At 37.6% G+C, this 21,641-nt stretch overlaps 1 protein-coding gene across 11 annotated transcripts in view; it reads left to right on the top strand.

Moving 5' to 3' along the window:
- The window catches only part of PTPRM (protein tyrosine phosphatase receptor type M), an 853,909-nt gene that overhangs the window by 362,252 nt on the left and 470,016 nt on the right, over window positions 1-21,641 (top strand). For all 11 annotated transcript variants that reach the window (XM_055126601.1, XM_055126595.1, XM_055126600.1 and 8 more), the window contains exon 5: window positions 11,825-11,940. In XM_055126601.1, the coding sequence (XP_054982576.1) occupies window positions 11,825-11,940 (116 nt within the window). The remainder of the gene's footprint in view (window positions 1-11,824; window positions 11,941-21,641) is intronic.

The raw sequence follows: 21,641 nt of genomic DNA, 5'->3' as shown, positions 1-21,641 counted from the left end.
TTCTCCAAACAGTTCAAACTCAGTATATCAAGATCCTCCATGACCTGTATTATGGATTCACCACCAGGATGTCACCACTGTACAAGGAAATGTTCATCAACCTCAGGAGAGGGGTTCCGCAGGGCGATACCATTTCACCGAAACTCTTCAGTTCCACCCTCAAAAACATCATGTGACAACTGAAATTGGAAGGAATGGGAGTGAAGAAAGATGGTCGGCAACTACACCACCTCTGCTTCACTGATTACATTGTTCTAATAACACCAAATATTAGCAAAGTGGCATGAATGCTGGCCGACTTCGACCATGAGTGTGGAAAGGTCGGACTGCAGCTGAATCTCACTAAGACTATGTTCATGAGAAACAGACTGGTTCCTGACGTTCCATTTGCTCTCAATGGAATGAATATCTCTGAATGCAGCAGTTATGTGTACCTAGGTCGAGAACTCAACATGACGAATGATCTGGCACCTGAGCTGCACAGGAGGAAGAGAGCTGTGTGGAACGCCTTCAAGAGTGTCAAAGAAATTGTTAACAGGACAAAGAGCCTCTGGCTCCAGGCACATCATTTTGACTCCACTGTTCTTCCTGCACTAACATACACCTCAAAGACTTGGGCTCTATGGAAACAGCATAAGAACACTATTCATGTATCCCAAGAAGGAATCCAAAAAGTTATGCTTGGAATATCATGTTTCACTCAAGTGAGAGAAAGAATCGGAGTGTCGACCTCTGTCAACGATTGAGAATCAGGGACGCTCTCTCGTTTGCCCAGGCATTGAAAATCAGATGGGCTGGACACTAATGCAATTTGGAGATGACTGCTGGACTAGAGCTGTTACTGACTGGATTCAACAGGACATCAGAAGAACACCTGGCCACCCACCTATGAGATGGTCAGACTTCTTCATCAAGACCCTGAATGAACGGTTTGAGGCTCTTTGTGTTCATGGAGCAAGCAGAAACCATTGGGCTACACTAGCATGTGACAGGGACAAATGAAAACGTTACTGGTGCCTGCTCGAGCAAATCGATGAGCAACAAGTGATACAAGAGGATTTTGTTTTTTGGATTGTTCATTGCTTATGTATAAAATATAAGTGATTTTTGAATATTAATCTTGTATCCCCCCAAATTGGTGATTTCTCTTCTTAGCCCTAATTAATTTTAGAATATTACCTAGAAAGACCATGTATTATTTTTTATTAGAGCTAATTACAGACACCAACCAAATAAACAAACAGAAAAAGCAGATACCACTGCTCCTAGTAATTTCTGGGCCCAAAATACAAGCCTGAGGGTTTGTTGATCTGACCAACCCCAGCCCTGTTATGGGTTCTGCGCCCTGAGTCAGAGAAGCCTGTGGCGAGCTGAAAGTGATCCTGTTTCCATTATTTCCTCAGACTGCTCCAACATAAAAGATTCAATATGCCCCATGACGTGATAATCATTTCTGAACTTCATCCTTATCACATTATCAGTGTAATTTTTATCTTTTATTCTTTGGTGGTATGTATTATTTTGATTGATTTTTGAATGTTAAATAATTTAGTGTTCCTTAGTCCTAGTGCATCATCTCTGGTCTAGTGCATGATCTCTTGTGCATCATCAACCCTTTATATATGTTGTCAAATAGCAAAGTAAGTACAAAGCTAGTTTGTACACATGATTCCTTGAATTCTGAAGTTTGAAAGTTATATAGAATCAGGCCCAATAATTGTGCTGCCAAATAAAGAATATAATAAAATATAATAAAAATTCTAAAAGAAGTTTTATAGACCATGTTATACATATACTGGATACTTTGAATAGTAAATCCAAGATTATTCTATTTTAATTCTTTGACAGTTTGAAATAAGTCAGAATATTCTTTAGTTCAAAATTGTGCTGACTTCACACAATGCCATCCTAGGTTCAAAATTTTTCTTATTTTATAAAACAAAATTAATTTTTTCACTCATTTCTTTATTTGCATATCTGAGTATTGCTTGTCTCCTAAATTTAGATTTTAATTATGACATTAAAGAGTGATTAAGATAAGAGTAATTGTGGCAAATAAAATTTAGAATTATTCTATGAATATGTTCTGTTGAATGAAGACTCATGTGCTTTGGTTGAGAGATGCATAAGGCCCAGAACTGACATTTATTTTAAGCATACATATAGCATCTTAGCTAGCATTCCCAAAGTAATGCCATTCATCTTCAAAATTAGGATATATTACAAAAGTTATTTGTACTTACTGTCTACTTTTATTTTTCTGGATAAAAATATTAAGTATACTTTTCAACCGTTAAGTATACTTTTCAGCCTTTTAAAATTTTCAAAATTTAGTTTTATGATTTATTATAATTAAAGTAAGATCAAATTACTGTAAACTGTAAACTTACATAACTTAATTGCTTGATTTGATGATGGGTGATCTAACGGTGAGCATTTGCATTTAATAAAAATGTTTCCAAAGCCATAATGATCAAAAAGGGGAGAGAGAGAGAGAGAGAGAGAGAGAGAGAGAGAGAGAAAGAGAGGTGGAGAGAAGTGTCTCAAAGAGGCAGACAGGATGGGAGGTAGAAGGAGGGAAATTGGGGACATTGGAAAAACACACTGGTGAAGGCCAGATTGTTTGGGGACAGAAGTTGGCTTCCTAATTGGTGATGGTGTGCCACATAATTGCAACTATCATCATCATAATCCCGTTGATTGTCTATTTTTTGAGCAGTCTCAATAACGTCTCCATTTGTCCTAGTCCTGAGATTTTAGCAGTCTCTTTTTACTCATCTTTCCCAACGGTGCCACATTGGAGGCTCTTTCAGGTTCAGGGGAATGAGACCCATCATTGTTACTGGTTTTGGCGTATGAATACACCATGGAGAGCTTGCCAGGCTCTCCCAGTGGAAAAAGTATCAAAACAGAAACATGAAAGGAATGCTTGGTGCTACGAAGCTTATATATGAACGTATATATACTTTTTTTGTTTGTTTGTTTTGTGACCCACACCCAGCAGTGCTCAGGGATTACTCTTGTCTCTACTCAGGTATTACCTTTGTTGATGCTCAGGGGACCAAATGGGGTACTAGAGATTGTGCCTGGGTAGACCACATGCAAGGCAAAGGCCCTACTCACTGTAATATCACTCGGGCCCTGAGACATGATTTAATGACAGGAATTAACTTTAAAAATATGCATTATTAGTTCGACCCTTTCTAAGTTATGTTTGCTGATTTTCATGGGTGATAATGTTACTTATTCCTTGTGTAAAAGGGAACACGTGCTTTTTATAACACTGGAGAGCTTCAAACAAATTTAAGTACCTTTTTACTGACATCACAACTGTAGAATCATAATAAAATGTAAATGAGCAAAAAATGGGGTGAAGAAACAACTGGTTTTGTTTCACTAAATTTGTAGCATGTAGCCTCACAAATCACTGTTGTCTAATTTTATAATTATTATACAGGCTTTGAAGAACCAATAACATGAAACAATTATAAAAGATTTGTACTTGGTTTATGGTACTTACTGTCTTTAAGATCAAATACTAAAAATATAAATAAAAGATCAAATTCTAATTTGAGATAAATTAAAACTGTAGCACTGCACTGTATCACTGTCGTCCCATTGTTCATAGATTTGCTCAAGTAATGTCTCCATTGTGAGACTTGTTGTTATTATTTTTGGCATATCAAATACAGGTAGCTTGCCAGGCTCTGCCATGAGGGCGGGATACTTTCAGTAGCTTGCCGGGCTCTCTGAGAGAGACTGAGGAATCTAACCTGGGTTGGCCAAGTGCAAGGCCAATGCCCTACGTGCTGTGCTAGAATACTTTATTTTTTTCACAACTTGTTTCTTAGTAGAAAGAAATAGGCAACTGCACAGATGAGAAAATAGGAAATTGGGACTAAAATCCTATTTGATATTCACGGAAGATATTTAGTTTTTTGAACTCCAGCCGATTTCTGAAGAAAACTGGCATAGCATTTTGAAAGGGTATCCAGGAGACAAATGTGTCTATAAATTTGGAAGGAGAGAGAAAATTTCTCCTTTTGAATGTAGGATAGATTGAAATTTTCCACTCTAATGGTGCTCTACCTGTTGTTACAATTAAGGTACTTTGGCAGGATTCAGAACATATGCTCAGCATGGGATCAAAACTTTGCTTAGGATCTTTTCCAGTTTCCATTGATAATTCAGTTATTTTAAAGAATAATGAACACATCTGGGACTCCATGCCAGATACAGATGCCTTGTGCCATTGTCTCATTTCATCTTTACCTAATATGTTGAAAAAATTACTTAAAAGAAAATCCTTATTTTACAAAACTCCAGTAAGGTTTAGGTTTAGAAACTTTTGCTTCCTTTTGGAGACTGTTAGGGACTGAAGTATTGGTTCTTAAATGCTAAGTACAAACGCACTGAAATATAAATCTTGAAATAGTGCCAGTTTTAAAACTTCTTTCCAATTAAAAACAATTCTAGGCTACACAATAGAGGAATAGGAATATTCAGGAACCTTGGAAATGTGAAGAGAATATATAACCCTTTAATATTTATTGGAAAAAAAGGGTTAAAAAATCATTAGCAGGAATTTTGACTTTCATGTTCTCGGAGAACTTTGATGTAGAAAACAGATTCCCATGGTCCCTTTGTCTTATTTATCTTGGTTGATGAGTTACTGTCTTCCATTCTGTCCAATTAATCATCGTTCATTTACTGAGCATACTTTGTTTGGCAGAATTTTTACACTTAATAAGTCTTTTTGTTTACAAGTAATTTCTGTTGAATTGTAGTGCTATTATTCTCCTAGCCATATTGTATTTTTTTGCAGTTTTTTTTTCTCAGTCAGGTATCTATTTTCCAAGCTAATGGTGGTCAGATCTGTTCAACATGTTTCCCCAAAATACAGTTTGAAGAAAGGCAGAAATTCCTTAGCTTCTCAGTTTCATCATACAATTAATATGGCATGGACATTGGTAATGTTGGTGAAAACAATGTCTAGGATCAAAACCATTCTAAAGCAAAAGTTATAGGGACCAGAGAGAGTCCAGAAATTAAGGTCCTTGCCTGTACACAGCTGACTCTGGATGGATCTCAGGCACCACAAATGTTCCCTGAGTACTTCCAGTTTTTACCCCTGGGCATTTCCAGGGGAGGCCTCAATGACCCATCCCACCTAACAATGATAATTCTTTGTGCATCTTGTATTTACTAAGATTAAAAATAAATAAGAAAATAATGAATGATACATAACATCTGTATATTTGATACATTTCTCATTTCTCATTAACTAAATAGTTAATACTATTTAGGAATTAGGATAGTGAGCACCTTTATAAATGCATATAGAAAATAGTTTAAAACAAATAATTGATGTTTGTGTAGTCCTTTAGAAATTCATAGTTTTGTCTAGTAATTTGAATTCTAAATATATTCTGTAATGAAAAAGGTCTACCTGAGTACTAATAATGAAAGCTTTTATCTTAGCATATGAGAAGCTCCTATATTCACCAGTAGGGGAGTGTTTCTGTAAGCTTCCATGCATCCTTATGATATATATCATAGTTTCTCAGTTATTGACACATCGTGCTGGGTTCACCGTTGTTATGGAAACTGTTTAGTGTTTGTATATTTTAGTGTTTAACACCATCCTCAGTCTTAGTCAGCCCATGGCAACTCTTTCCCCCTTCCTAGTTTGGTTCTTTGGTTTTAGTTTGGGAACGCACCAGCTGATGCTCAGGACCGGTTTCAGCTTGTTGCCTCAGATTTGCCTAAGGTGCTTGTGACTAAACCCAGGCCTCCCACATATAAGACCTGTAGTCTGGACCCTTGTCTTATGTACCTGGTCCCATATCAACCCTGTTTGACAACCAAAAATATTTCCAGACACTGTCAAATAGACTGAGCACAGAAGATGGAGTAGTGATATTGACTTTGATTGAAAATCATTGTCTTGCAATAGGTATATATTTTTAAATAACTTTATTGAATTTTTAACGAATTATTTATAAATTTTGTGGTTTTTTTTGAAAATGACAGTTTAATCGAGAAGAGAAGCTTTAGTTGAATATTTTACAGGAAAATGCTGCACATATTGTAAAAAAAAATATTTTTTTCTTGCATGGTGTCACATATACTTTCAAAAAGGGACAACTGTATCAGTGGACTAGGACCATAAATATAGTACTGGGGTTACATCATTTGCCTTGCACATGGCTGACTGTGTTTTGATGCCCAGCACCACTTATGATTCCCTGAGTACTGCCAGGAATGACCAGGCATTGGCCCTAAATGCAGAACCCAAGTGCTTCCAGATATAGCATGCACCCCCATACCCCAAGAAACAAAATAATAGACAAAGTTGGTTAATAGTGAAGGTTACATTGATAGTGCTATGCAAAGCCGGGACACCCTGGAGATTCTGCACATGAACACAAACACTGCATAAGTTTTCTTTCTTGTGGCCTTCCACAAGAAAGAAAGAAATTTCTGTTAGAAGTTTTAGGATTTTTTTGCTTTCTGTTAACTCCCTCATCTACTCCAGCCCCCTTTATATTTGTGCTCATGGCTGGGTTTTAATTTGTTTTACCTATACAAATAAGCACAATTAGAGGCCCAAATGTCAGACACAAAACAAAACAGAACAAAACATAAAAAGTAGGGCTGGAGTTATAGCATAGAGGTTAGGGTGTTTGCCTTGCCTGCTGCCGACCCGGGTTTGATTCCCAGCATCCCATATGGTCCCCGGAGCATCACCAGGAGTAGATCCTGAGTGCAGAGCCAGGAGTAAACCCTCTGCATCTGTGCATCACCGGGTATAATCCAAAGAGCCAAAAAAAAAGGTAGTCAGAAATCTATGTTTTTTTCAAAAGTTGATCATTGGAGATAAATTTCTAAGTACATATTTAAATATATGCTATCTTAATGCATATAACTGAAAAGATTTTACAATTGTAAAATATTATTTGAATCACAAATTTTAAGAAAATAATTTCCGTATCTTAATAATCATGCACAATTAGTAATTTTTGTCAGGCAGAGTATCTGTATACATGAAGGCATGATCTACAAATGAAGAACAAATAAAATCTGACTTAGCTGTTGTAGAAATCATTTGTATTTGAGGTAAAATAAGTTATATATTTTCTCAGACAGTTCAAGCCATGCCATAATATTTGGAAAAGAGAAATATATGGTGGCCTATTTTTTCTTTACCAAAGCAACTCTCCAGTTGTGCTTAAGGAATGAACTTTAATGTTTAAAAATTTGAATTTTATTTTCTGGAAGTGATTGTAATCCATGGGAAGCTGAGTCTTAGTGTTGTGAATGAAATGTATTTTTGTTTAGCCCATGTGCCTCACAAAGTGTAACGTTTTTTATTCTAATTTTATTTTTATTTATTTTTTAATTGAATCACTGTGAGAAACACTAAAACATTTTAAACACTTCTTTTTACTTATTTATTTATTATTTATTTTTAAAATGAATCACTGTGAGATAGTTACAGATTTATAAACTTCTATGATCACATTTCAGTCATCCAGTGATCATGATTGAGTACTATCCCTCCACCAGTGCCTATTCTCCACCACCAATGTTCCCAGTATCCCTCCTGCCACCTCCACCCCAAAATACAATGGGAAAAGACCTCAAAAGACCTCTGGGGCAAATCAGAGATCAGGGTATGAACTCAAGAGGAACAGCAAAGTGTAACTTTTGAGGGCCTAGGATTCTCCCTTAATTATTATAGGTGGAAAAGGAAGAGAGACTGCTTGAAGATTGATGCCTTCACCTGCATTTCTGCATCTACAGAAGGAGACGGGAATAAAACCTTGGCATTGCTTTTCATGACTTTCATAGACTCTCTTATGTGAGAGGTTAAGGAACTCAATTGTGATGTATGAGACAAAAATCAAGGGATTTTGAGAATTGTGACTGAACCTACCCTGCCCCCTCCACAGAGTGGGGAATAATAAGTAGGGGGTGAGTAGAGAAAGTGATGGGAGGAGACTCAGGTTGGGTGCAAACCAAGGCCTAAGACATTCACATCTAGCATACTTTGCAGTGGGTGTTAGGGAGGGACTTTAAAATTTTAACTTTTAGTTGCCAAACTGCCAGATTAAGAGTCTACTTTAAATATTAAAAAACAAACAAACAGTTCACCTTTGAGGACTGGAGAGATAAATAATACAGGAGTTAAGGTGCTTGCCTTTCATGTGGCAGTCCCCAACTCCATCTCCAGCAGCACATACAGTTCTTGGGGCATGCCAGGTGGAATCCCTGAACACAGAGCCCAGAGTAAGCTTTGAGCAAGCCAGCCAGGTGTGGTCCAGCCCCTTGTTATCCCACTCTCCATATTTCATTTTTGTAGGACATCCCTGTAATTTCACCACCTCTACCCACTTCTAGCTTGTCTGCATTCATCTTGGTATTATAATCTAGTGGCAGATTCTGAACAGAGCTGACCTATGTTGAGTGTGGTGGCTGTTTTTTTGCCATTCCTAAAGTACAGGGTGTGGGGCTTAGCTTTGGAGGATCCTGCCTGTTTTGGGGGAGCACTAGGTTGACTGAGCCTCCTCCAAGATGCCACTTAATTGAGAAGTCCTCTTGGGCTCATGGCATTTATTTCTGGAAGACTTGTATTACTTACCGATTTGGGGGAGGAGGGTCTACAAGAATGTAATTTTTTTATTTTGCTCAGATTTTAGTGGGAATATTGGGGTGCCTTCCTGAGTTGTAGACCATGGGAAAGCAAAAGACGCCTACAGGAATCTCACAAACTCAGAAAGGAAAAATGAGGCAAGTTTTAATTCAGATACATATCTTTTTTGGGAGAACCATGTAGAAAAAGGAACAGAAGGAAAAGATATAGAAAATTTTGTTTTGAATATAGTTTCCAAAATTTTAGAGCAGTTTCAAAAAAAAATAGGTTCTTTTGGTGGAAGTATATTTTGTTTCTGTGCATGAGTAAGGAGGAAGGGAAAAAAGTGTAGGACCATTTAAGAATAGTGGATAGGGCCTTTGCCTTGCACGTGGCCGACCCGGGTTCAATTCTACTGCCCCTCTCAGAGAGCCCGGCAAGCTACAGAGAGTATCTCGACCGCACTGCAGAGCCTGGCCAGCTACCCGTGGTGTATTTGTTATGCCAAAAACAGTAACAACAAGTCCACAATGGAGACATTACTGGTGCCCACTTGAGCAAATCAGTGAGCAACGGGATGACAGTGATACAGTGATACAGTGATTTAAGAACTTACTGATGATCTGAGAAGGAAGCTTGCCTTAGCAGAAACTTAAGGGGTCCAAATTTGTGACTGTGTGTGTGCGTGCGTGTGTGTGTGTGTGTGTGTGTCTTCACGTGTGGATGCTGTGTGTGTATCGTGAAGGATTGTGGAACATAAACCTCTTGTCAGTTACCTTAGGGTTTCTGTGAAGTAGTAAAAATTGATCTTGTACCAATGTGCTAGCGAAGAAGTTTCCATGCCATTGATTTTCTTCTTTTTTGCTGTTCATGTATACATGGAATATAGTTTGGTGGCTGTGTAGTCAGCGATCATGTGCTTAGAATTATTTTACAGAAGAAAAATATTTGGAAAAAAACTTTGTATAGTTACATTTTAATAGAAGAGTAATAGTTTTATTTCAATTTGCTCAACAGGGTGACAACTATTACGTTCCTTATGTAGTTTTCCTTTTAGCCAAATGTCAAATTCTTACTGATCTCTGTCCATTTGGGGGACTTCTTTGGGGGTGACCTAAAATAATAATTATACAATTATTATTGTATAATTTTTTATGGTCAGAATTTGACTCAGAAGTGAGATGGGGGGTGGGAGGGCCAAATTACACAGAAGCTAAAATTTTCAGGGATGTGTGTGTGTGGTTTACCATTTTATGTAATATAACTTCAATTTAATGGCAATATTGAGTGCTGCTATGCAAAGGCTTTAGCATCGAGTTATATTAAATGCACATGCTAGTAATTAAGAGACAAATAAGCAAAAATTTCAGCATAAAAATATGCTTACAGTAGAAGACATGTAAATGTAGAAAGATCTAACTAGCTAAGAGATTCTAGGAACCTTTGTGGAAGTATTAGTCTTGAGGAGAACTTTGAAAGAAGCTACAATTCTAGCAGTGAGAGAGGGAGTGACTTCCAGCCTGAGGGAGACTGATAGAGTGAACAGACTTATAAAGGTAGTGTGGTCTAGTGGGCTGTGCTCGGCTTTGGAACTGGGTGGGCCAGAGAGCATACTGGTTTTCATTCACACTCCGTAACCAATTATCAACCAAGCACCAAATCTCCCCTTCCCACCTCCCACCTATAAAATGAAGTAAGCACTTATGCAACATTTGTGAATTTTCTATGGAAATGTTGCTGGTATCTAACTTCTCAACAAGGACTATATTTTTCCATTTTCTAGTACCAATGATCGTTCTAAAAAGTATGAGAAAGTTAATGTGTGACTTTTCCTAGAGATCTTTAAAAGTATCGAGTATTATTGTTAAGCAAAAATAATTTGATTACATGAGTGAACATTATTCATGAATTTTTAAATTAATGTTTTAGCATTAACTACAATGAGTCATAATTGTGCAAAAAATGTGCTACTTAGGACACTTTGCATGTTTAGCATCATGAATATATTGTTTGAATTATTGTGGTCTCTAGATAGTAATGAAGTTTTCCTGTGTGTTATTGGTAATAAAATGCATTTGTCTTAATCTTCATCAGGAACCCACCCAATACTTAATTATATTTTTTTCAGATTGATGTTAATACTTTATCATCATTAAGGTGACCAATAATAGTGCACTGTCTTTTGAAAGTATCTAGACATAGTTTACAGACATGTTGGCAATGAAGGAAAGCTGGCAAAGCAGAGAAAATCTATTTTAGTTGTCCATATTTATCTGTCCATCCCACAAAATAATATGGGCCTGTTCTCTTCTGTTTCTTCTCCCGAACATGTCCACCCACCCCACCCCATGATGCCTCTTTCACGCTGTCATTCTCATCATTTCCCTCTCTAAAAGTAGAAATTATCATACAATTTAATTCCTGACCTATCATTTCACTTCATTGACACATGTTTTAAGTGTACTGCAGAAATTAGTCTGTGCATCCCAGATCAAATGGAATTATCCTTTATTTAAACAGCTGTCCCCTGTGGACAGTGTATGTTATGAGACTCAATGCTTTTTAGTGTTTGAAATCTTTATTTCTCCCTGAATTGGAAATAAGAATCAGCAAAAAAATGCATGCTATGATAGTCCCAGAGTAATTTCACATAGTCTTTCTATAGGGATAGTATTTTTTTTTGTATTTGGGAAATATTGCAGAAGTAATTCTGCATGCCAATTAGTTGTATTAAAATATATGTTGTGCATAGCTCTGTACTTGGCTTAAAAAGTTTCCTTGACAACATTGTTTAATTTCTCACTGTTCTTTTCATGTTGCTAGTATAAATATCTAATATGTTTTTGTTCAAAACATCAATTAGACTTCAGTATAATCTTTATTAATACAGATATGTTATTACAAGAAGACTGCTGAGCTGTGATAATTTGCACAGCAGGAACAATGAAATATCTTCTCTCTGTTTGGTTCTATCCCAGAATACTTAGCTTCTTTATTCCTTTGCAGAGCATGCCAAAGCCTTCCATGGTATCTTTTCTGATCAATGAAATTTTTAGAGCTCTTATGAGCAAAATCATTATTTTCTTCAAAGGTAAACAAAATGGGAAGATCTGAAATCCCAGCTATGTTAGAAAGATTTAGATTAGTTACAGATTTCCATGTCTAATAACCTATTATTCCTTCATGTAGCCAGGACTCCCCACTTCCTGCGGATCCAGAACGTGGAGGTGAATGCCGGCCAGTTTGCCACCTTCCAGTGCAGTGCCATCGGCAGGACTGTGGCAAGTGACAGGCTCTGGTTACAGGTACAGTAACTTATTTTCACACCAAGTGAGTGAGTGTCTGCTTGCTAATGGAGACTGATTTTGTGGAGGACTTTCCTAGGTAAATTGCGTTCTTCACTGTTAATTAGCCAGATTACTAAGAGTTTTACATAAACTAATATATTTGACAGACATTTTGAAAAATATTTTTTTATTAGTTTCCTCTTTCATCTTAAAGAACTGCTTGTAAAATTGTGTTTAGAGCAATATATTACAGTACAAAAGAGAACATCCTTATCCCTACACTCTCCTTGCAACATTTCCCCCAAATGACTTGTACGATATTCATTTATTTATTTGGGAGAGGTCTTCCCATGAGGTGTTGAGGGAGCCCAGGGGACAACCAAGCCAGCGGCTGAGTTCCAGGACCCAAGAAAAAGGTGCTATGCAGGCCCTGTAGTGCTCAGTCCCAGACAACCTTCAGTGCTGCTCCCCCAGTGATCTAGGGAGGTCTAGCGAGAGAATTTAGACTGGCCCCTGTGCTGCCTCCCAGCCCCTCATACACATTTACAGGCTTTTGTATCATTTGAGTATCCAGAGCACAGCAACCAAAACTTAGAAGTTATTAATACATATTTTATTTTTATTTATTTATTCATTTATTGCTTTTTGGGTCACACCCAGCGATTCTCAGGGGTCACTCCTGGCCCTGCACTCAGGAATTACTCCTGGCCATGCTCAGGGGACCATATGGGATGCTGGGAATCAAACCCGGGTCGGCCTCGTGCAAGGCAAACGCCCTACCCACTGTGCTATCACTCCAGCCCCAATACATATTTTATTTACAAGCCATTTCAGTTGAATTTTTTTAGGATATTTATAATTGTACCATATGAAAAACAGTTTCATAGCTTGATCCTTGCTCTTGGGAATTCTTTGGTGATTTTTAGTTTGGTTGTCTTTGGGCCATACCCAGCAATGCTCGGGAATTACTCCTGGGACCATATGCTCAAGGGATCATATGGGATGCCAAAGATCAAACCTGGATTTGCCATCTACAAGGCAAATACCCTACCTACTATATTATCACTCAGGTCCCTGTTCTTGGGAATTCTGACAGAATGGATGAATGACATTAAATGACCTAACCCTGTAACTGTACTGTTTTCTAATTTATTCTTAATTCCTTTTCCGAGGTGGGGATGGGACACTGCAGGGTCAAACCAGCCCATACTCAATGGCTCTGCTCTCAAAAGAGACTCCTGGTGGTTCTCAGGGGACCATATGTAGTACAAGGGATTAAACAGGGGGCCATCTGTTTGCAAGGCAAGCACCTTAATCCATGTACTATTTTCCCAAACATATTTTATTTATTTTTTAAGTTGAGATAACATTAATTATAATTAATTAATTCTGGGTCTCATTCTCCTGACCCTGAAAGAGCCTCCAATGTGGCATCGTTGGGGAAGAACAAGTAAAGAGAGGCTTCTAAAATCTCAGGGCTAGGACGAATGGAGACGTTACTGAGACCGCTCAAGAAATTTGACGATCAATGGGATGATGATGATGATGATGATGATGATGATAATGATGATGAACATTAATTATATGTATATATATGTATATATTGCTTTTCGGGTGGCACCCAGTGATGCTTAAGAGTTACTCCTGGCTCTGCACTCAGGAATTATTCCTGGTGATGCTTAGGGGACCATATAGGATGCTGGGAATTGAACCCAGGTTGGCTGTGTGTAAGGCAAACACCCTACGTGCTGTGCTATCGCTCCAGCCCCATATATTTAACTTTATATGTTTTGAGAATATAGTTTCACCTTCAAAGTGTATGTTATTATTCCACTAGTGTTGCTAACTGAAGGCTGCTCAGTTTTTGCCTTGACTAGTGCTCTCACTTCTTCCCTTTCCTACAGATGCTGTGGCTGCTTGGGTTTGGTCTGGTCTGGTTTGGTTGTCCGTTTATTTTCGCTCTCCATTGTTCTATGTGTGTCCTTCCTTTCCTCCATGGCTTCTAGTTTCTTCATGCCAGCTGCTTCTCTCCATCTTCTCTCCACAAACCAGCTGCTTCAGCTCCACAGGGCTTCCTTTATGTACAGTAATGATTGTAATTAGTTACACTAGTACTATACTAAGTTTTCTGCACCTTATCATTTTTAATCTTAAATACAAAATAAATGGTCATTATCATTTCTTTATACCTGGGTATTGCCCAACTAGTGATAGCCAAATGTGCTTGCCTGGAGTTAATCAATAATGTGTTTTCAAAGGGGAAATACATTCCAGAAGAGGAGGAAGATTTTTGCTTTATGCTGTTTTGTTTTTGTTTTTGGCTATGCCCAATCTCTAGCTCCCTTGGGGCTCAGGTGTTGCTTCTAGCAGTGCTTAGGGAACTGTGCTGAGCCAGGCATTGAACCCAAGACCTCACACATGTCAGGCAAATGCTCTGCTACTGAGCCACATTCCTGCCTGGGAGGAGATGATTTTAATACTGGCTAGGTTTGCCTCACACAATTCTCCATTCTCCTATCTCTCTATCATGCTCTGCTCTCATATCCTATTGTCTGTATTAGAGAATTACCAATCCAGGAAGAAGTAATGTGTGCAGAATACTGAAGTGGTATGTTCAAATTAGTCTTTATATTTTGCTTTTTCATTTTCTAAATAAAATATATTTTCAAGAATTTTTCTATCTTGACAATAGTTTTAGTCTTGATTTGATGAATTTTTATATAGTTGGGTCACATTTTTCTTAGTTTATTTCCCACTATTTCCTTGCTCTTGTCATAAGACTTCTTAATGTCCTGTAGCTTTCCCACTCTGTGTCACAGATGGACTGATGGGGAATAGAGAAGTGTGTGACCTTGAAATTCTAAGTGGTGTGGGCAAATTTTTGTTATGATGCCATAATTTTGATTATATAATTTATTTTTCCAGATTGGATGTGTATTTTGATGAGGGATGTTCATCTTACAATAGATGGTGGTACAAGTAAAGTGTTCTTCACTTGCACAGCTGATTTCTTTCCACCTATATCTGTGCTGAATGGAATTAGCCATGATAATTTGTAGAAGATGTTAGTTTCATAGGCCTGTCATGCCTTCATGCCCTCTCTCTTTGTCGAAGCCATTAGTTAGAAGTTTTAAGGAAAATCAAACTCTAGAGGTATGAATAAGAATATTTCTTCCTTACCCTGGTTCTATTCCTCCATCCCTATCGGAGAGCCCGGCAAGTTACCGAGAGTATCCTGCCTGCATGGCAGAGCCTGGAAAGCTACCCATGGCATATTGGATATGCCAAAAACAGTAGCAAGTCTCACAATGGAGACGTTACTAGTGTCCACTCGAGAAAATCGATGAGCAATGGGAGGACAGTAATAGTGACAGTGATTATTTTTTCTTTCCATGTTGGTTGCATTTTTACTTATTTCTATGCATTTTAATTATTAGGATGCCATGATTTATAAGGTTATTTCACCAGAAATTTGTACCATTTTATGATATATATCATGGTTTTTGTAATATATATATATATATACATATACATATATACATATATATATATATATACTTGTTTCTAAGGAGAAGCTTAAGTTGCAGGATTGCTAAGGTAAATGGCATAGGTCAGACAAGTACACCCATTTTTTTTTCTTTTATTTCACCAGTAATTAGTTTCAGCATATTGCTCGGTCGTCTTATACTCCAGGCTAGATGAATAGAAAATATACCTACCTCTTTGTTTGACTAATATTACTGTGACCATATTGCATGATTAATATTAGAAGTCATCTTAACCATAACAAAGGTGTTTGTGTGTATTTCCATATCATATTAATTTGTACCTATAAAAACATGACCCATAGTTTGATTATTTAAAATAAAAATTATCAAAGTGAAAGTAAAGTGAAATTTATTAGTTACACAGGCGGGGGGGGGCTTAGGGTGGGGAGGCTAGGGGCGTGGGGGGGTTTGGGGTGTGAGGGGGCGGGATGGAGCTATACTGGGATTCTTGGTGGTGGAATATGAGCACTGGTGAAGGGATGGGTATTCGAGCATTGTATAACTGAGATTTAAACCTGAAAACTTTGTAACTTTGTAACTTTCCACAATAAAAAATTAAAAAAAAAAATTAAGTATAGGCACTGCCAGAATCTTTCACTAAACTGTAGCTCAGATAAACCTATTGAAGAAACTAAGGAAGACATTTTTATAGTTAACAGATGTGAGCTACAAAGGTTAGTACCAATATGGTTGTTTTATGTAGGATTCATAATCAGAATAAAACACAACTAAGGAGCATCCATCATTATAGCCGCAAAGTACCTTAAAGACCTTTTGGACAATGTATAATAGTAAGATATTATCTATAAATCTACTTTTATATAATAGAAAACTCGCATGCATGATTTGTCGTATATACTTGCTATGTAATATTACACATGGCAATCTATACATATAAATTGATCTCCAACCCTGGGAAATATTAAGATTAAAGATATCTTTAAATTATATAAGCACTCAGAACATTTTCATACTTCTTATAAACTGTTGTTAGTTTGCTTTGGGGGCCACAACCAGCTGTGCTTAGTCTTACTCCTGGCTCTGTACTCAAGGATCATTCCTGGTGGGACTGGGGGACCATACGCAGTGCTAGAGATTGAACCCAGGCAAGTATCTTATGTGCTTTACTAACTCTGATGCTCTTATAAATTTTTTGACTACATATGATGCCTTAATTTTATGTTACTTTATAATGTGTGTGTCTTTGTGTGTATGTATGTAAGATAGAGACAGAAGAAAAAATCTTTGATTTCTCTCTCTCTCATGGTTAAGTTTCATTGACATTTGTAAATCCAAAGATGGTTTATTCTTTTTCACTTTCTCTTCCAGGTAACCTGAGCCATTTTATCCCCGTTTTCTCCTGCATCTGTTTTTTTTTTTTTTTTGGGGGGGTGCATTTTTAACAATGTTTTGACACATTGCAGAAGGTCCCTGTTCTTTAATCTTTTTTTCTCAGTGTTTTGGTTGGCTCAGGATGTTAGAGCAAACTCTGGTCGACATGGCAGCATAGCTGCTCAACATTTATTCCCCATGGTACTGAAACTGGTGAAATGAGCCTAAGCTCTGACTGTCTGAATGTTGTAGCTTTCCTGAAGTCAGCCCCATCTCCACCAGGCTACTATCTTCGGTGTACTTTCAGACATCCTCTAGGAGCTTCCACCCTTCAAAAGGACCCTGACTCTATACAGGCTCCACTCTGGGTCTCATATACACCTAATTATATCCCCACAAATCTACACCCATTGCTATAATTTTGGGGATTAATTCTTTTAAGAAAGGGCTGGGAGAAAATTCAGTCTCTAATACTTGGCTACTGCATCAGACTCAGAAATGGGTGGGGATGATAAAGGTTTAGTTTCCACACCAAATAGTGGAAAACTAGCAAAAAGTGGATATGCATTTTCAATAGTGGATGAATGGAACTTTGAGCAAGCCTGGGATGGACAGGTTTAGGTTGTGTGGGAAGCTGATGAAGGGAAAGTAGAAAGATGAATTAATTTCCTTAGCAGAGCTGAGCTGGTCCTGTTATTTTTAAGTGTGTTACTGTTCAGTTTCAGATAATTATGTAACTTCTGACTTTGGAATAATCTTCAAATTAAGTTCCCAATTTTAATAGGGAGGAAATGATATCTCCGGGTAGGATACTTTATTACAGTCAAAAATCTAATTATGATGTTTGTTAAAGATAACTCCCATTTTGCATATAAAAGTAAATTATATACATAAATTTACTTTAAAAGTAGCAGGTTTGTTCACTTGGATATACTTGTGCTGACTAACCTTGAATTTCAAATCATATTGGCATTTCAATCCAATACTGTTTTCTGTGACAAAAATCTGTGCTAAATTTCTATGGTCGAGTCATCAAAGCATAGCTTAAGTGAGCTTTTGCACTGTTAGCAAATGTTGCTTGGTGTTTGCAAGAAGTAAGTTACCAGTAAACCAGAATAAGTTTATTGTATATTTGTTTGCTTTTTGGCCACGCCTGATTGTTCTCAGGGCTTACTTTAACTCTGTTCTCTGGTATCATTCCTGGAAGGGCTTGGAGGACAATATGGGGGGGTATAACAGATTGAATCCAGGTTGGCCGCATGTACGTCAAGCAACCTTCCCACTATACTGTCTTTTCAGTCCCAGCATAGTATTTCAAAATGCTTTCACCGGCTATGTCAATTTAGAGAAATAGGAAAGAAAGTCAAATGGTGTTACTCTAAAGTAGTTTATCAGAAATGCCCTCTGCAGCACAGCATTTAGAGTAGTTTCTATGACATAACAAATGCTCAGAACATGCTCATGCACCTGGCTTCCTCACTGACTTTTCTATATATCCCATAGTAATGGGTCTCTGAAGCCCATACTTGGGCCAGGAAATAGACTAGGCAGGAGGCATTAAACCCCATTTTTCTAGAGTGCTGAGTTTGTCCTATGGTTTGTCTCCAGACAGTCTTTGATGAAAAAGAGGCATTCTTAGCACCTGGTTGTTTCACTTCTACTGTTTCTGCAGATTCAACTTGTATGCGAAATTAAGGCAAGTTTTGAAGATCTGTGATCAATAGATGGACTAGAGCAATAGCACAGCAGGTAGGGCATTTGTCTTGCACGAGGCCGACCCGGGTTTGATTCCTCCGTCCCTCTCGGAGAGCCCACTACGTACCAAGAGTATCCCGCCCACACAGCAGAGCCTGGCAAGCTGCCCGTGGCATATTCAATATGCCAAAAACAGTAATAAGTCTCACAATGGAGACATTACTGGTAGCTTCTCGAGCAAATTGATGAATAATGGGAGTACAGTGATCAATAGATCATCTATTCTAAATCTTCAATTCTTGTACTCCTTCACTAGGCATTTTTATTCTCTGTTGCATATTTTCTCTAATTTCCCTCTTGCAAAAACCATGACAAAACAAAACTGAACCATTATTCCTGTAGGACATCATTTAACAATAACAAAAATATATGCCTTTATTATGAAGAAATCACTCACAGTCTTTCTCACCTTGATATCAGGCTTGTGTCATTATAAATTAATAAACCCTTCCCACCAGTTTTTGTATGGAGTATAATTCAGTAAGATTCTAAATTTGGGAGATATTATTTCATTTATTTTTAAGTTTCTTTGCTCAGAGTTTACTTCTGGCTCTGTTCTTGGGACTCAGTCCTGAAGAGTCCAGGGGACTATAAGGTGTGCCAGAAATCGATTCCAGCTTGGTTATGTGCAAGGCAAATAAATACCCTACCTGCTGTAGAATCACTCTGGTCCCAGGGGGAGAAATTACTTTCTAAAAATAATATTCCTTTGAGATTAAAACATTATTTGATAGCCTAGATTATTTTCAGAATTTAATATATAATTCAAATTAGTGTTGTATAATCTACTTAGTTATAAACAAGTATCTTTTGCCAGTCAAGTACATTTCTCCCATTACTTTTCTGAGTTCAAGTAATTTTAGTACTTTTTTTGTTCAGAAGAAAAGGAAATTATTGAGATCTTCAAGTGGACTCTATTTTATTGGATCATGTGAATTACAGAGTTATGAAGTTATTCACTGTGAAGTGTCAGGCATACAGTGTCCCAATACCAATCCCTTCACCAGTATCTCCAGTTGCCTTTCCATCCCCCAACCTGCTTCTGTGACAGGCACTCTCCCCCTCCACCATCCAAAAGACATGTGAAATATCTTTTGATCTGTAACAGAATTTGACTCATTAAAAATAGATTTTTGTATTAGTACTGCACTGTTGCACTGTCATCCTGTTGTTCATTGATTTGCTCAAGCAGACACCAGTAACATCTCCACTGTGAGACTTGTTCTTATTGTTTTTACATATCAGATACGTCACGGGTAGCTTGCCAGGCTCTGCCATGCGGGCAGGATACACTCAGTAGCTTGCCGGGCTCTCCAAGAGGGACAGAGGAATCAGACCCTGGTTGGCCGAGTGCAAGGCAAACGCCCTACCCCCTGTGCTATTGCTCCAGTCCCATTACTGTATTAACAGTATTACAAATATGTAATACTATTACATATGTCTGTTACGAGTGACTCTTATAGACGTTTTAAATAAAGTAATTACACCTCAGTTTGCAAAGTAAGTACTGAGAGATGCTAGATACTTTGCTTGGTTATATTCAAGCCTTGGGCTCAAGGAGAATTTGCTTATATGCCCATTTGTAGAAGGAGAAAATAAGGCGCGGGACATTAATGGTGACTTTTTTCTAGTTGTACATTACTAATTTCAAGAACTGATATTTAAACCAGGTAGTCTAAATCTCTAAGTCTGTCCTTAACCATAATGGCTCCTACAGAGTATAAAATCCCAGACATTTCCTTATGGATTCATGAATATCACATAATAAATTAAGTGATAACCTTTAATCACAATTTAAAATTAAAAATGTGTTTGTATATAAGGAATATTGCCTAACTTTTGTATTAGGGGCTGTAGTCAACCTTGCTGGTGACTTTCAGTTTTCTTTATAGACTGTAAGGGGAAAAAATCACAACTGTATATCGGAACAATTTTGTTATTATATATAAGAGCCATAAAATCATTTGAAAAGAGGTAAAATTATGGTTCCCTCGGCAAACTTAACTTGGGTATTTTATAGCATATATATTAAAGCATAAATTTAACATCACTTACCATCATAAAAATATCAGACTCGCACAAAAAAGGACTGTCTTCAGTTGCTATAGGAACCATTTGCTTCCTTAAAATTTTTTGAGTGGCTGAATTCACATCCATTATTGTTTTAGTCAGTTAATATCCATATATACAGTTCAGTGTTGAACATTCTAGCTTAAACCATCAGAAGTTTTTAAAGCATACTTTATGTGTTTTAACTTTGGATGATTTTGAGTTACCTTACTTTAAAAGTAAAAATTTATTTTATATCGATGAAACAAAATGGCACATCTAAAGAGATTCTAGATCGAGATCAGTTTTACTCCATGATCTGATGTTTCTCAAAACAACATGTAAGCAGTTGGTGCTCCATGTGCGAAGCAGCCCTCGCTGCCTGAAAGCAGTGAGAGGTTTCTCCAGCCCAGACAGTGGCGGTGGTATTCAGACCAGGAGGGGAAGTGCACTTTGAGAGTTGCAGGTCACAAAGGATCAGTGGTGGAGGTCAGAAGAGAAAATCATCAACTACCAAATTACTTGCTGTGGAACCAGGAACCAGACCACTTGTAAAGAGGTTTCTTGTGTTTCTTTTCTCACATACCCATCACCAGGCTCATTTGTTTCTCCTGCCTGACAACTGTGGGGATATCCCCAGAAGGAAATCTGGAAAGAGCTGCACTCTGAAATTCCCCTAATTGAGAACTGGTATCACTACCATACTAACATGGTCTCCTCTCTCTCCTTTTAGTGATCCAAGCAGTTGAGCCAGAATACCTGGGGAATTTGGACACTGTTAGCACCTGGCCATTTTCACCCTCCCAGCTTTTTTATTCAGAAGATTTTTTTTTTTATAATTGCCTTTGGTGACTTCAGAGTTATGTTCAGAATGATTATCAGGAGTTAGGTATCTGAAAAATATAGAATAGTTCACTTGGTCTTCTGTGACGATGGAAAGAAAATTAGACAACATTTGATGGATTTTAATTTCAGCACTGTCTTTGGGACAGAAGTGGGATGGAAAACCTCTCATGCTTCTCCAGGTCACCTGTG

Source organism: Sorex araneus, chromosome 2, assembly GCF_027595985.1.
Source record: "Sorex araneus isolate mSorAra2 chromosome 2, mSorAra2.pri, whole genome shotgun sequence".
Taxonomy (NCBI): Eukaryota; Metazoa; Chordata; class Mammalia; order Eulipotyphla; family Soricidae; genus Sorex; species Sorex araneus.
The sequence above is the reverse complement of the archived record's forward strand: the minus strand, read 5'-3'. Positions and strand labels throughout refer to the sequence as shown.